The sequence below is a fragment of the Halichoerus grypus genome, chromosome 5, assembly GCF_964656455.1.
Source record: "Halichoerus grypus chromosome 5, mHalGry1.hap1.1, whole genome shotgun sequence".
Classification (NCBI taxonomy): domain Eukaryota; kingdom Metazoa; phylum Chordata; class Mammalia; order Carnivora; family Phocidae; genus Halichoerus; species Halichoerus grypus.
Genome location: NC_135716.1, coordinates 133,571,929 through 133,589,715, shown reverse-complemented (window position 1 = coordinate 133,589,715; position 17,787 = coordinate 133,571,929). Strand labels below are relative to the sequence as shown.

General features: G+C 36.8%; 1 protein-coding gene across 1 annotated transcript in view; it reads left to right on the top strand.

Moving 5' to 3' along the window:
• The first annotated feature begins 1,370 nt into the window (after positions 1–1,370).
• IL23R (interleukin 23 receptor) overlaps positions 1,371–17,787 on the top strand; it is a 63,456-nt gene continuing 47,039 nt past the window's right edge. The window contains exons 1-3 of the mRNA XM_078071730.1: positions 1,371–1,466; positions 4,680–4,976; positions 9,882–10,005. Coding sequence (XP_077927856.1) covers positions 1,397–1,466; positions 4,680–4,976; positions 9,882–10,005 — 491 coding nt within the window. The 5' untranslated portion in view covers positions 1,371–1,396. The remainder of the gene's footprint in view (positions 1,467–4,679; positions 4,977–9,881; positions 10,006–17,787) is intronic.

The following is a 17,787-nucleotide window of genomic DNA, read 5'->3' as shown; positions in this document are numbered from 1 at the left end:
CTGGCTCTGAAGTGGAATTATGTGCTTCCAGCAAGTTGAAAGGTAAAGAGACAATGATCACCCAAATACTTAAAAACAGCTATATTTTCTTTTGGAAATATATGGGCCAGGTTGTTTTTTCTTATAGGTTCTTGTGATATTTCATATAGTGGTTACTGATGAAAGTTGAATCTAAAATACTGTCTGATAGCACATCACTTTAAATAATAATTATTGCATATATTCTATTGGGTGAGTAGTTAACTTCTAACCAGGAACATTTTAGGCTTTTTTTTATTATTATTATTTATAAAAAGAAGGCCTAATATTGCTAACAAATTATGAAAGGGATTCCTATATTCATGGGGGTCATGGGGACCCTAGTTTTTAAAAATGTTATCACATATGGGGTGCCTGGGTGGCTCAGTCTGTTGAGCACCTGACTCTTGATTTCGGCTCAGGCTGTGATCTCAGGGTCCTGGGATTGAGCCCCACGTCGGGCTCCGCGCTCTGCATGGAGTCTGCTTCTCCCTCTCCCTCTGCTCCTCCCCCTGCTCGTGCTCTCTCTCTCTCAAATAAATAAATAAAATCTTTAAGAAAAAAATGTTATCAGATATTTTATGCTATAAGACGAGTCACGATTTTGTTTTGCTGTTTTATATGAAAAGCTCAGGTTTTATTAAACAGATAAAAATAACTAGATAATGTTGGTCATTGAGTAACTGATTACTCAATAATGTCGGTAACCAATTAAATAATGCAACTCTAATTGTAAACTTATGGCAATACTGTTTGGAATTTATATAATGTGTTTCTTTTGAACTGTCTACCGATGAAAAGGCTTTTTTATAAATTTAACTGGTGAGAGCACCTATGACTTTGTCTCACTTCATCTTTCGTCATTTTGAATGCTTTCTGGAAGTTCTGCAATTTTTGGCTTTTCCCAAGTTTAACTCATCAAAGACTGATACTTCTGGAGCTTCTTAGGGACAGAAATCTGGCCAGGAGAATTTATCATCAAGAGTTAGAGCAGAGGTTTCTGATGAGAGAGACAAGATTAAAAGAAAGTGTATTTTATCAAGGGTCAAAATGTCCTACTAAGGTAATTCATAGTGATTTGAAGGGTATAAAAGGCCTTTCTTTCACTTTATTCCTCCACCTGTATTATACCTCTTCACACACCACTGACTTTTCTTTGCCCTGTTTCCTCTTCCCTTCTGTTCTCCCCTTCTTTTTTTCCTTCCCTCCTTCCTTAGTTTCTTCATATTGAAATGGTCTCATTAAAGGCAATAATAACTGTTAGGAAAAAATGGAATGCCTTTTATTATTGTTATTTTATTAAAATATTGTAATTTAAACAATTTTCATATTTTTTCTTTCCTAGAGGGCAACAAAGAGCTTTTTCTTGCTTTCGGGAATGAATCAGGTCACAATTCAATGGGATGTGGTAATTGCTCTTTATATATTCTTCAACTGGTGTCATGGAGGTATAGTATTTTTGTACCTATTGTTATCTTTTATTCAAAAAAATGTTGAGTGTTCATTATTTTCAAGGCATTATTCTAAGATCGCTGAAGAATCAAAAATTATTAGATTGGGAAAAACTATATGCACATAAAAATTATATGCGTGAATGAAATAAAAGAATCCAACCTCCCTCTTAATGGCAGGATTCCTTTCTCAAGCATCCCTAAGGAACAAACCTCTAACTCATATATGAACATTTCCATGAAGAAGCTAATTATTCTGAGTTGGCATGTTCTATCTTTGAACTGTTATAACTGTTACATGATAATCTGTCAAACATTTGAATTTAATTCAACTCCACAAACCATTTGTTGACAGTTACTATGTATCAGGCACTGTGCTAAGCCTTTTATTCCTCACAACTTTGTGCAATGGTATTGTGCTATTATTCTTCCCATCTTATAATTCACACAAACATCTGGCACTATTACAGATACAGGCATAAGCAGCTTTGAGGAATCCAGGAGGGGGATCATCAGAAATTCAGGCAGGATAGCTGTTGGCATTTGAGAGTTTCGACCGAGGGTTTTGTGTCCTGGGCAGGTGGCAGAAATTCATTTATTGGGAGACAAGCAACACCAAGGTAGGTTTCTAGACCTTGAAGAAAGCTTTGCAAATCATGCAAGTTACTCAGAATAATGACAAAAGGAAACTGTCTTCTGCAGGTTGGAACACGATTATATTGGAGATGTAGAGGTAGCCCTATCATCAGAACTAGAATCCCTCCAGCAGGTATCAGACACTCCCAGAGTCAGACTACAGCTATCCAAGAAGATTTAGAAGAAACAGGTCACTAGCTAACTTTTTCCAGCTTCTTGAAATATGCAAATGATAAGTAGGATTTGTGTTTTTACATTCAAGTAACTAATATAGAGTGTAGAGAAATGAGTCAATCCCCTCTGATATGGCATTAGAGACCCTCAAGCTGTCCCTTAGAAATTATTTTATAGGGACGCCTGGGTGGCTCAGCTGGTTAAGCATCTGCCTTCAGCTCAGGTCATAATCCCGGAGTCCTGGGATTGAGCCCTGCATCGGGGCTCCCCGCTCAGGAGGGAGTCTGCTTCTCTCTCTGCCCTTCATCCTGCTCGTGTGCTCTCTCTCTCTCTCTCTCAAATAAATTAAAAAAAAATCTTTAAAAAAGAGAAAAGAAATTATTTTATGTATTGTTCAATCTATGAATAGTTTTAATATCATCCAGACTACATTTTTTTCAAGTTCCCCCTTTTCAATATCTCTGCTGAAATTTAAAAAAAATTTTTTAAAAAGTTTAACATTCCTCTGATCAATGTACTAACCCTATTAAAAAAAAGAAATTAACATATTTGTATAACTTATTCTTACACAATCTGTGTTGATTCCCACTGACTACTGATTTTTTTTAGGTACTGAGAAATCATTGACTTACTAATTTTTTCCTGAATGTAGTAAAGCTCAGTGGTCCAAAGTTTCTGGGGTTCTTCTTTATTCTATTTTTGAAAACCAGGACACCATTTGTCCAAATCTGAAGTCTTCTGACATTTTTCATATTTTCTATTTTTTTCAAACACTACTCATAATAATTCCATGATAGTATTCACATATTTTTTTAAAGTCCTGGGGATTCAGTTTGTCTAAAATTGAATTGTTGACCTTATTTAAAGCAGTCGGATGCTTTCTTTTTTTTTTTTTTTTAAAGATTTTATTTATTTATTTGACAGGGAGAGACACAGCGAGAGAGGGAACACAAGCAGGGGGAGTGGGAGAGGGAGAAGCAGGCTTCCCGTAGAGCAGGGAGCCCGATGCGGGGCTCGATCCCAGGACCCTGGGATCATGACCTGAGCCGAAGGCAGACGCTTAACGACTGAGCCACTCAGGCGCCCCGAGTCGGATGCTTTCTTAAAACTTCCTTTTCATGTCTTTGGCTTCAATATCCTCTTAATAATGATGGAATTATTTTATCAGTACTTCAGTATTTAAATACTTATAATTTATACATAATGTTCATTACGTAAATGGAAATATTCAATTACATTTGTATTATACAACAAGTTAATTCTTTAAGTATTGAAGTCTAAAGATAGGACCTTTTAAAATCAAATACTTACCTTTATCACTATTTTGATAAGATTTTAAGATATTTTAATGCAAGTATTTCCAGAAAAAGACAATAATAAATTTTCCTTAATGTGAATTTAATTTAACTGATACTGCATTGCACTGTCATTTGAGCTTATGAAAACGACTTTAAATTATTATTCTGGGTTATAAAAGTAATTACATTCACTATATAATTTTTAAAACACAGAAAAATGAAATTAAAAATGAAAAAATTAGTCTAACACACAGAGATTATCATTGTTAATATCTTAGTGTATTTCTTTTCATTCATTCTTCTATTTCTGATATTGAGCCTATATTAAATATGTTGTTCTGCAATTTGCTTTTTAACAAAATATATTCTGAACATTTTCCCATATTATTCAATTAATGATGAATTTTAAGTGGTTATCAAGCAATAGATTTTTGTCATTAGTAAGAGTATGATTTTATTCATTAAACTCATAATTTTCTTTTTTTTAAGATTCTATTTATTTGAGAGAGGGAGAGAGCACAGGCAGGGGGAGCAGCAGAGGGAGAGGGAGAAGCAGGCTCCCCACTGAGCAGGAGCCTCATTGGGGAATCTATCCCAGGACCCTGAGATCATGACCTGAGCTGAAGGCAGACACTTAACCAATTGAACCACCCAGGCGCCCCTAAACTCCTAATTTTCTGATAAAGTAGCCATTATCTACAGAACAATGAAAGATTGATTGAGTAGCTTGAGAATGGGGTTTGGATTCTGCAGTGCCAAGTGTTATTTCTAATCTTACCTTTGAAAAATGGCATAGCCTCATAATGCCTCAGTTCTCTACTTTAAAATAGGAGAGCTAATTATATTTGCTTTTTAGACAGAGTAGCTTAAAGGCTCACTCTAGTTTTGTATCATGTTGCTGAGCATCAAGAGAAGCACGGTAAAAAGCACATTATAATAAACTAATCAGTTAAAAGATACAGTTAACCCTAAAACTTTTTTCCAATGAAAATCATTTAGTTAATAGAAAAGAATAAAATTTAAATGCAACAGTATATTCTTTTGAATCTCTTGTTTTAATGTTTTACATGGAATTTTAAAAATTTTATCTATTTGTTTCCAGGAATTACAAATATAAACTGCTCTGGCCACATCTGGGTAGAACCAGCCACAATTTTTAAGATGGGTATGAATATCTCTATATACTGTCAAGCAGCAATCAAGAACTGCCAACCAAGGAAACTTTATTTTTATAAAAATGGCATTAAAGAAAGATTTCAAATCACAAGAATTAATAAAACGACAGCTCGGCTTTGGTATAACAACTTTCTGGAGCCACATGCCTCTATGTACTGCACTGCTGAATGTCCTGGATATTTTCAAGAGACACTGATATGTGGAAAAGACATTTCTTCTGGATGTAAGTGTTGGGGGTGCATTCAAAATTCAAATGAAAGCTCATCTAGCAAACTAGCCTAAAATCTTGTCGGGGTGCCTGGGTGGCTCAATTGGTTGGTTGGGTGTCTGCCTTTGGCTCAGGTCATTATCCCAGGGTCCTGGGATCAAGCCCCTCATCAGGCTCCCTGCTCAGCTGGGCTCCCTGCTCAGCGGGGAGGTTAGGTTCCCTGCTCAGCGGGGGGCCTGCTTCTTCCTCTTCCTCTGCCTGCCGCTCCGCCTGCTTGTGCACACTCTCTCTGTCAAATAAATAAATAAATAAATAAATAAAATCTTAAAAAATAATAAAAAAATAAAATCTTGTCTAAAATTAGAGACAAATTAATATAGTTTACTTCTTTTATGAGTTTAATATAGGAATTGCAAACCCAAATGCTTCCAGGGGCCAGATTGGTAAAATACGAGTCAAGGAGGCTAATGGGATCTGTGCAGAGAGGAAAGCACATAGATGGTCTACTGGGGACAGCCACTGCCCAACTCCATCATTTATGAGGATCTTGTATTCCTAAATCTTTTGAGTCTTTGAAAGAAGACAGAAATATAAACTTTCAGTATCAACTCTACTAATTTTTAAATGTTGCTGATGCATTCAAAAAACAAAATTTTAACACTAGCCTGTCCAAACAGCATACATGATTTTAAGTGTTGTACTTTTCATCGGCTCTACACTTATATTTTTTGTTTATTTGCTTTCCAAACTAACATCATCTGCCTTGAAGCAGATCCCATCAAGAAATTTTGAGGCTAAGATTCAGGGAGAAAAAAATAGTTGCAAAACTAGCTTTGTGTTCCTGCTATACTTCTTACGAGCTGTGTGATCTTGGACCGGTTAATCTGTCTGAGCCTTGATTCCATGTCTGTAAAATGAGGCCAGTTATTCCAGCTGTAGTAAGCACCAAATTTTAATAAACTATTTGAAAGCATATTAATACACTTTAAAGTACACCAGTGTGTTAAATGCACTTAAAATTGCATGCTTTTGATAAAACATGAAGAGATTCTGATATAATTCCCTGCTCCTAGTCCCAATGCCTCAAATGTGAATCATTTTTTGTAACAGTAATTATTGAAAAAAAAAATTAGGGGGCGCCTGGGTGGTTCAGTCGGTTAAGCGGCTGCCTTCGGCTCAGGTCATGATCTCAGGGTCCTGGGATAGAGCCCTTGCATCAGACTCCCTGCTCAGCGGGGAATCTGCTTCTCCCTCTCCTTCTGCCCCTCCCCCTGCTCCAGTATGTACATGCACACAGGCTTTCTCTCTCTTTCTCAAATAAATAAATAAAATCTTAAAAAAAAAGAAAAAAATCACGTTCATCTTAAAAATAATTGCTAAATTCAATTTGTATTTATAGTATTCTGAAGATGTGTAAGTTATCATAGTAATATGAGCTCACTTGTATAGTTATATACTTAATTCTTGGTTCTAGTATTATGAGAAATAGATCAATAAATTCAGCACTGTTTTAACCCAAAGATTCATTCCCTAGAGCATCTGGACCCAACTTCAGTGAAGAACAATAGAGGGCTTTGGGGTCTTTGTCATGTTCCCTTCATCCATACTTTTGACAATCAAACATGAGTTCTTATTCTTCCTCATCTCCAGACCTTAACTAGCAAGAGCAAGACCACCTGGTGGTCACCACTTGCCCCTAGAGTGAACACCTGAGAAGCAAGAGGCTTCCTTGTTCTAAATAAGGCCATTGTCGTACTTAATTCTGGGAACCTGATCTTGCATGATTTTCAAAAGAAAGAAGAGCTATGGGAGGTGGTAGAGGTGAACTGAGGAAGGACCGCAGTAACTTCTGGGGTCAAAGAATAAAGTTGGCCAACTCATGACTTAAACTGATAATAGCATACTAAACTTGCCCTAAATTATGGGAATTGAAGCCATAGGCGGACATCTTATCTGATGTATGAGGACTCCTTAGCTTGTCCACATCCTCAGGAAACATAAACACTTAATGCTTAAATATTTTACTATTTATCCTTTGGTGGGTGGAGGTGGGGTGTTGAGAGAAGATACAATTTCTTTGGAGGGCAAAGCAATTTTCACAGTTATGGGCAAAGGTTAGCTTTTAATTTGAGCCAGAGGAAGAAAGGAGGCAAAAGAAGTATGGCCTCCTTCCTTAAGTTGCAATTTGAGTGACAAATTACCCCCAACAGCTTCTTCTAGTGTTGCCCCCAAACACAACCACCAGGTCATGTTTAGGGTCAGGGAACAGCCTTTGCTCCCCTTCTGGGACGACATCATAGAAGAATTTAGATTCTCTGCTGCTGGCTGCTTAGAAAGAACATCACTCTTTCCATTTATTTACTTTGTGAGTTGTAACTTCTTACACAGGGCTCTGGTTATGAGTGTGACATTATAAATGCCAGGTAAGAATTTACTCTAACTCTTGGACCCAAGAGCCCCTATGTTCTTGGGCTCTGCATTCTTAGCAAACAAAACTTCCTATTTAAGTAGGTCAAAAAAAGGTTTTTGAGGGTTTTTGTGGTACTCTAGAAATCACATTGCTTTCACTGGGTTACTTTGATCACAGGATATTTGTCCTGTGAGCTTTACTATGTTAACTTATCATCACTGTTTTGAATAAAATGATTATGTGTATTTTTTTTTAGACTGGAAACAAAGCATAAAAGAGAGAGAAAATAAATGAGTCAGTGCTTTCCCTGAAGAGAAATCCAAATATATTTAAAAGCTTCTGTACTTTAATATGTAACCTGTGAAATATAAACTATTATTATCACAATTTCCATTTTTAGTCATCATTTTAAACACTTCCAAGAATCTCATCTGTGATTAAATGCACACATATTATGGGAATTTTGTTTTATCAGTTTCACACCAATCATGGGATAAAATATTATAAGATGTCTTTATTCATTTAAAAATACCAAATTAAAGTAAACCATACATGGAACAATCTGTTTCCACTTAATCATTTATTTAAAAGTTTAAATATCTTTGACTTAAATTTTGACCATCTTTGATTTCTACTTATTGTGAGGAAAGCATACTTTTTATCCAATAAAAGTCCCTGAATATTTGTCTTTAACATTGCTATCTAGTATCATTCCTGGCACAATTAGGCTGGCCTGTGCTCTCTTTGGGAAAAGAATTGCAGTGATCTTTGCCAGAAGCACTGTGCCTCTGTTCATTTTAAATTCTCCTCATTATCATTTTATTAATCAAGCCAATCAAATTATGAGAAAAACTTTACTGAGTGGTTGCCATGCACCAAAAATGTCTTAAATGCTAGAAATTCAAAGAAGAGGGATTCTACCTTCAAGAAACTCTCAGTAGAAAATGATCCTTGGCTAGACTCTGAATTAACAAGAAATCTGGCCCGTGATTAGTAAGTGCTCCAATAATAGGGGAGGGATGGGATTGGTAGAAAAAAAAAAAACACATAAGCCTCATCCTTGTATATTTCAGAGTATTCTCTGATACCTGGCTGGATAGCGGGTTTTTCTCCTTGACGTTGGATAAACTGGCAATGAGATTAACAACAACCCGGTCTTACTCTCATAACTAATCATACTCCCATCTTTATATATTTCACATTAACAAATATTGCACTTATTCGCATGTGAGTATATAATCTATTTGATCTTTTGCAAAGTTAATTAACCACGAGTCATTTATAACTCTGAGCATTCACTTTATATAGAATGCTGTGGAATAACATAGCCCAAAAGATTGACCATTGTCTTTTATGATGGCCAAATCAATTGTATTCTGTCTAAAACCAGAAGGGAAAAATAACTTTAGCACAAATCACTGTAATCAGTGAGGGACCACAACTCAATCAATATTCAAAATGACTTAAATTTATGTTTCCAGACCTACCTCCTTTAAGACTCAAATAAAACTTAAGTATTTCTTTTCACTTATTTGGATTCCAGTTTCTCCCCATTGTAACTCAATGTTACAACTCATCAAAATGTTTTAAAGTACTTTAGTATGTTCTTACTGCTTGAAATTGTTTTTTAATTATAAAATCAAATTGCATACAACATAGAAAGTTTTTAAAAATTTAGACCAGCAGAAAGGAAATACCCATTATCTCTATAATCCCATAATCTCACTACTAACAACCCCGGTTTAATAATTTGAAATATGTCTTTCAAGTTCTAGTTTCTCTCTCTCTCTTCCCTTTCTCCCTCTCTCTCCTCCTTCCCAACCCCTCTCCCTCTGTCTCTCTCTCGAATGAGATCACTATATTACACTATTTTGCAACCTGCATTTTTCACTTTATCATATGGCCAGAACTTCCTTAATTAAACATATTTCTAGTGCTTACTTAAATTATCATCTACAACTTTTTTGGGGGATGTATTTTAAGAGTGTATTATAGTTTACTTACATATGCTGTAGAAGTCAAGCTCAATGGTGATTGCACAGATATCTTGGAATTCGTTGATTAGAAAGTCATTAATGACCTTAGCAACAGGGTTTTGATGGAATTGTAGGTCTGACTCTTCATTGTCTGGGGTTCAAGAGCAAATGGGAGATGAAGTAAAAGACCAGTATAATATAGGGCCCTTAGTTTAGCTGTTAAGAAAAGGAGATACAGTGGTAGATGAGGATAGAGGATTTGAGGAGTGATTTTTTTTGTGGGGGGGGATGGGAGAAACTTGATCATATTAGTATCCCCAGAGGCGTGGAGAATATAGTAAAGTATTACAAAGGAGAGTAGCGATGCCTGATGGCAAAGTAGGTAGTAAGGTGAGGTGAACGGGATGGAATGAGGGAGGTACTGAGTGCTGATTGGGCTGGTTTCCTAAATAAAATGGAAAGTTTATCAACTAACTACTTGATAAAGAACTTTATGTTTCTAGGGTGGCTTCTAAGTGATACATTTTGTTGCAGATCCACCAGATGTTCCTGACAAGGTAACCTGTGTCATTTATGAATACTCAGGCAACATGACTTGTACCTGGAATTCCGGGAAGCCCACCTACATAGACACAAAGTATGTGGTGTATGTGAAGAGGTAGGTTCCTACAACAGTTTAACATGAGCAATTCTACTCCAGTCCAGCCAGTGTTCTGCCTCCAGCAGGGATCCAAAAAAACGAACCATAAACAGTAAATGTACACACTGATTTCCCCCAATTCCCTAATTATCATCAGTGAAGCTACCCAAACCCTTTTAGGGCCACTCATATTTTCACTCTCTGGGACAACGCGGTCTATAAACTTTCTGTCCTTTGATTCATTGGTATGTAACTGGGGGCAGAAACCTAATGGGAATATAGCACAGAATAGTTTTAAAAGGACCTTTGCTTTCATCTCAGCTCTATCCTCTTTCTAGGGTTTAGGCAACTTAGTCAACCTCTCCAAATTGCCTTTCTTTTATCTTGAAAACGGGCATAAGAACAGAACCTAATGCACAGATTTTTCTAATTATTTCAGTGGAATTTGGTTTTTAAAGCATGTAGCACAGCGCCACGTCCACCATTAGCACTAAATTCATGGAATCCATTAGTTATTAATAATGATCTCGAAATCTTAAATTTGGTGTCTGTACAGGCTGACCATCTCTTCTGGTTTGTCTGAGACTAAAGGAAGTTCCCAGGACACAGGACTTTCAGTTTTAAAAGTGAAAGTAATAACTGAGTGAAAATGATAATTTTCTACTTGGAGTCCAGAAGGGCTTTGAGGAAATACTCTTTTGTCACATTCTTACCATAACCAGACTTCAGGAGCCAAGATGACCACACAGCCAAAATCTCTTAAGTTTTATGCTTACAGAAAAATCGTTGGTCATCAAAGTTGTACTACTTTGTACTAAATTAAATTGGGAAAACATGTATACTTGTTCAGAAACAGCAAAATCGGAAGAGGTTGATATGAAAAAATCCCCTTCCCTCCAATGTACATAGCTGAATTCTTTCTTTGTTACATTTAAACTATTCTCACATATATTAGTCTGTTTTGGAATCCTCTGTTAGTGTTAAAGTTGGAAATAAAACCATCAATTAAAAAAAAAAAAAGGTTAAGTTGGTCACCCACCCATGTTTCTCATTTTGTTTAGTTTATTTTTTTTTTAAGAATGCTTTCAATGGTGTATTTGAAGTATACTTTTTTTCTGTTTGTAACTCTCAAAAAATTTCCCAAACTACTTATTTTTTAAAAAGCATGTATGGGGCCCTTACTATTTGCCAAGTATTCAGCCAAAAGCTTTATATGTGTTACTTCATTTAATCCCTTACACAATCTTGTGAGGTATATATGATTATTTTTCTGATTTTTGTAGACGAAGTGACTGAGGCTCGATGGGGTTAGGCGATACATCCAGGGCCACATAGCTACAGAGAGGGTGAGGTGGGATTTGAAATTGGGCTGGCCTGACTGCCTTCTTCCCAATTTAGTTATTTTTTGCTGATGTGGCATGGGAACCAGATCACAGAGCATGTTTGAAAGACGATAACCAGGTCTCATCACAGTAGAAGAGAATAATCTTCCAATCGTGCTCTCTCTCTCCACCTGTGACATACTCAGAATAATTTTGATTGAAATATAAAAGGTAACACTTCTCCATTCAAGAAATTCTGTGTAAAAACGGGGCAGATTTTATGAATACATTGCTAAGCCTGCAGTCACCAGCTATATGCCACGGGCAAGACGCTCACACCTTTCATTCTAAGCAGGGGTTACACAGAGGCAAGGTCGGGTATCAAAGAGATGATGGAAACATGGAGATTAGGCATAGGTTATGTTGTCATGTGCACTACATCTTCAGTCCTCAACTCCACCTTGTGAAATAACTATCATTACTGTCCCCATTTTACAGTGCTCATATTACCTCTCCCAAGTGACTTAGCTAAGATGGTAAGGAAGCCAGGGTTCTAACACAGGTCAGAGACTTAACCTTTACCCTCTGCTTCTAGGGCAAAGTAGTCCTTTTGAGATGAAAAGAGGACAAGAAAACTTAAGAGTCTCCTTATAAAGTCAACTTTAGTTTTGAAAATGAAAGCAGTATGGAAGCAGCTCCCACAATGGAAGCTCACAGAAAAGCTAGATAGTGCCAGATTGACAGAGAAAGCATGGTACCTTGAGGATTTTACTATCTCCTGGAACTTTTACTACCTCATGGGCCCACTGATCCTCACTGGTTGGTTTTTTTCTTTCTTTTTAATATAACAGCTTTATAGAGTATAATTCACATACCATACGATTCGCCTTATTTAAAGTATAGCATTCAATGATTTTAGTATATTCACAGAGTTGTGCAACCAACACCACAATTTTAGAACATTTTCTTATGCCAAAAGTAAATTGTATCCATTAGGAATAACTCCATTTCCCTCAACTTTCCCATCCCGAGGCATCCTCTGAGCATTTGCCTGCTCTGGACACTTCTTATAAAAGGAGTCATATAATACGTGGTCTCTTGCGACTGTCTCTTTCACTTAGCACGAGGATTTCAAGTTTCATCCTTAGTCTAGCATGTATAAGTACTTCATTCCTTTTTATGGCCAAATAATGTATGAATATATCACATTTACTTTATCCATTCATTAGCTGATGGACATTCGGGTTGTTTCCACTTTTTGGTTATTATGAGTAATGCTTCTGAGATATTCATGTACAAGATTTTCGGTAGACACAGGTTTTCATTTCTCTTGGGCATATACTTAGGAATAGAATTGCTGGGTCATACGTTAATTCTGTTTAACCTTTTGAGGAACTACCATACTGTTTTCTAAAACAACTGCACTATTTTACATTCCTACCAGAAGTATATGAAGATTCCAACTTCTCCACGTTCTTGCCAACACTTATTATTATCTTATTGGTTATTGCCAACCTAGTGGGTATGAGTTAATTCTTTCAGGTCCCACTTATTTGCTGTCTCAAGTTCCTGACAATAAAATTGCATTATAAATTTGGAACAGGCATACCACAATTTGAGAAGATATATTTGTTAAACAAAAACTTGCCAACCACCACCTAATTTCCTATTTAGTATCATAAAAAAAAAAAATGTTCTCCAAGTATTTTGCCTATTTATTATAGATTTTTCTTAAAATCCATTAATGCATTCAGTTACATATGTTTAAATTATTTACACGTGGCTTTTTTGAGAAATACATCTAGCTTATAAAGTGAGAAATACCTGTAGTAGTTATGAGTGTTGAGATTGTTCTCAGTACTCAAAAAGTCACCTTGAAAGTATTAAGAATACATTTATAAAAGAGCATGCTTCCAGAACTATCCATTGGAAAGAATGGAGAGGGGGTGGGGGCTGTGTTGAGTTTTACTTTTGATTTCCAGTTCTGAAATTTATCCGTTAGGTGTTTTTTATCATGCAAATATCAGAAAACCTAAGTGCAGTGACTTAAACAGATGGGGCTTTACTTATATCAAGCCATAGTGGTAGGAATTACAGAGCTGGCATGATTACTCACTGATATCCCAAAGGCTTTTTCCACCTTTCTCCTCTATAAGCTTTAGTGTGTTGGCCTTAATCCTCAGAAGCTGCACCTCTAGGCTTCTCATCCAAGTCCCAGGCAGGAAAAGTGGTGAAGGAAGAAGAACGTCCCCCCACGGACTTCCACTGGCATCTCATTGGCCAGAACTGGGTTACATGTCTACTCTATCTGGATGGGAACCTAGGAGAACGGCATTGTTGATAGAATCTAGCACTGTCATCTAACAGTATCTGGCATAATTTCTACCTGTGTGATCTTGGAAAAGTTATTTAGCTTTGCCAAGCCGTATCTTCCCGTGAAATGAGGATAATACCATACTGGGTGTTCCAAAGCTTATACGACACAAGCTATAAAAAATGACTTGCAAATAGGAAATGTTTAAAAACAACAACAAAAAGGCAGAGTATTATGGTGACACTCAAGGCTGACATCCTAGGCTTGTTTGATTTTGATTTGTTCTTACATCAAAACCTGACTGATTTAGGTGAGGAGATTAACATAAGGCCATTAAAAAATGATCATTTACAGGATATTATAAACAATAATTTTACTACATTATTTTCAAGTAACAGTAACTTTAAGCAGATGACTATCTAGAAAGAGATGTTAAATGTGCTCTAAAAGCAAGACTTTCCTGGAGAAAAATAAACTAAAAAAATACAAATAAGACTAATTTTTTAGCAGTTGTGCATATGTCAATAGTAAACTCATTCATTCAGACTAGAAATGTAAACTCAATATGGGCAAGAATTTTTATTTTGTTCACTGCTGTATCACTTGAGCCTAGGATGAGGCCTGGTGCATTGTAACTGCTCAATTAATATTTATTGAGTGATTACTCTGATAAGTAGAAATAGACATTTCCCACATTCTCCCTTCACAGTCTAGTTAAATAATAATAATACAAAGTCTTACCCATTAGAAAAACTTTTTCACCATATTTTCTAAAATCCAACAGTAAATTATAGTCAAACTCAGACAAACCTAACTCAAATTCTGAATTAAGTCCAGATTAATGGAATTTTATATTTTAAAAAGGACCTAAAAGATGTGAAGGATTAGCATAAAAGCGAATGTTCTTCTGTAGCAAATTCAAAGAATGAGCTCATAGAGGCACAAATTGGAAAAGGGAATAAACATCTGTTCATCTTAAAATTAATTAAAAACACACCAATGAGTTGAAAAAAATAGAGAAAAGAAAGTTAATTTTTCTAACTATCAAAAGGTCTTTCCCCCCAGGAAAAAGTTTATGGTTGAGGTAGTTTAAAAAGGTTATTCTGGATCCTTGGTTCTTAGGGTATTTTCCACTTTGGCAGATAGGTATAGAGATCAGCATTTGCAAGGTTTCACTTCCAACCCATGTGGTTCTGTTTTCCAGTAAAATCACATATACAGGAGAGGTACTTTACCTCAGTCCACCCACTTGTTCCACTAGTGGCAGAAAGGTGGCATTCCCTCTATTGCAGCCTACAGATCATCAGGCCTTCCCTTCCGGTGTTGGGTTGAAGTTGTAAAACAGAGGAATTTATCTGTGTTGCTTCAAGAGCTTTCTTTCCCCCTAGTATCTTTGTGGTGACCCCACCAGCAGAGCTGCGTGGCCATTCACATACCTTCCTCTACCCTCTGTATTTTGCTATATATATATATGTGTATATATATATACTTATACAATAAGTGGTGATAGGAGAAACCAAAGAAGAAGAAACTCTGCTAATAAACATCTACTGACTATTGTCTATTACCCTCAACAGCTTCATGTAAATATGTTCTTTCTTAGAAATTCTTGCAATGTCTGTTGTAGTGTCTTCTACTCAATGAATACTTGCTGAATAAAAATGAATGCATGATGGCCCTTCATTCTATTCCATTCAAGCCAATTTAGCAAATATTTATTTAACATTTTGTGCCTTCTTGTTACTATGTTAAACTCTAGAGATTTTTTTGTGGATAGGCACCATCTCTGTGCATGACAAGGTCATAAAGTTATTAGAATAACACCAATGATAGAATTTTCAGGCACTGTGAAAGGCCAGTAGGGCAATTATTTTTAGATGAGATATCATTTTAGACCCCCTAGGGTCAATTGCCTATTCTGTCAATTCATATGACCTGTTTGTTTTTGCCATTTCTTCTTCTCCTCTATATGCATATTCCTAATAATCAGAAAGAGTTCTTTGGCATGATTCCAAATATTTTTAAGGCTGTGATGTTATATTTCAATAATTCTTCTAGGACTTAAGCAGTTCATATTTTTAAATCCATGTCCTCACTGATTCTGCACCTATACTAGGAAAGCTAATTCTGGCTGGGGACAAACATAGACTTACTGACTGATGCGACTTTATATTCATAACCATTAATCTCATTGGGGCCCACATAGCCACCCAGTATCCTGCTACCTATCACTGGCCAAGTCATTCCTCCACTAAGCCAATAATTATTTCATTACTTGTTCTCTCATTTCTGGTCTCCCGCGGCTTTTCTCCCTCCTCATTCTCTATTGATGACCTGCTTTCTAATTTCACTGAGAAAACAGAAGCAATGAGAAATACCATAAGCCTCCCCCATCTACTGATGCATTGATATCTGTACCCATATACTTGGTCTTCCTTTCTACTACTGTGGATGAACTACAGTTGCCCTGAGGCCAACTCTCTACTTTGTGTGCTAGATCTTACCCCTCCTGTCTCCTGGAGAAAATTGCTCCAACAATGCTCCTCTCTTTTCTGCATGATCACCTCTTCTATCTTTACTGGATCATTCCCACCAACTTTCAAACAACCTGCAGCATCTGCCCTCTTGAAAAATGTAAAATCCCTTGGTCCTTCCTCTCTCCACTATCCTATTTCTCTGCTCCTCTTTATGGCAAAACTCAAGAGTTGTCTGTGCTTTTTGTCTCTACTTCCTCTCTCATCTTTTCTTGAATCTAGTTTAGTCAATTTTTTGCTGTACACTGAGACAGGTCTTATCAGTGTCACTGACGACTTCCCCATTAGCAAATTCGGTGGTTTCTCTCAGTCCTTATCTTCCTATCAGGAGCATTTAATTAAGCTTTTCACTTCCTTCTTTTGGCTTAGAGGACACCACTCCTCCAACTTTCCTGGATGCTTTTTTCTCAGACTCTTTAGCTGATGCCTCTTCATTTCTAACCGTTTTTTTTTTTTTTTTTAGATTTTATTTATTTATTTGACAGATAGATAGAGAGCACAAGTAGGCAGAGTGGCATGCAGAGGGAGAGGGAGAAGCAGGCTCTCCGCTGAGCAGGGAGCCGGAATCGGGGCTCGATCCCAGGACCCCAGGATCATGACCTGAGCCGAAGGCAGCCACTTAACCGACTGAGCCACCCAGGCGCCCCCCTCTTCATTTCTAGTAAAGTAATAGGTCCCCATAGCTTTATTCCTAGGATCTCCTTTTATCTCTATCTATACTCATTACCTAAAAGACATAATGCAAATTTATAGTGTAAAACTTCCTAATTTATCTACCTTGAGTCTAGACATCTCCCCTTCCCACAGCTACCATATATCTAACATCTTATTCAGCACTCTCTTAGACATCCAAAAGATATGTCAAAGCTAACATGTTCAAAACGAAACACCCTGTTTCTTTTACCCACACTGCATTCCCCTTCTCAGTAAATGGCAACTCCATCTTCGTATTATTTAGGTCAAAATCACTGGAGTCCTCCTAGATTCCTCCCTACCATGCCCTTAACAAAATTAATCAGCAAAACCTATTGTATTTGACCTCTTCTCACTATCCACTTTGCAATCCTGAGCCAAACCATATCATTTCTCATCCAGGTTAGTAAAAACTTCCTAACTGGTGCCCTACCCTCCACTTTTGCCTTCCTACAGTTATTATTATATGCAAGTAGCCAGAGTAATTCTTTTCACATGCAGCTCAGATCATGTCACTCCTCTGCTCAAAACCTCCCATTTCTCTCACAGATCAAAGCCAGAGTCCTTCAATGGTGTGACCTTATAATAACTTTGAAATCTCTCCCTCCTCCAGACTCTCTGATCTCATCTTTAATCTCTTTCTATCTGCCTCACCTACACCAAAAAACATCACTGATGTCCTTGCTGTTCTTTGAACAGGACAAGCAAGATTCTGCCTCAGTGTCTTTGCATATCTCTAGAAAGCTCTTCCTCCAGAGAGAAGGAAAGTCACCTTCTTAGACAGGCCTTCCTCATCTTCATCTTCCTTAAAAAAAGAAAAAAAATCCCCACTCCTACTTCTAGCACTTCCTAACCCCTTTTTGCTTTATTTTTCTTCTAAACATTTATCACCACATGGTATATCATATATTTATTTGTTTCCACCAGAATGTGTGCT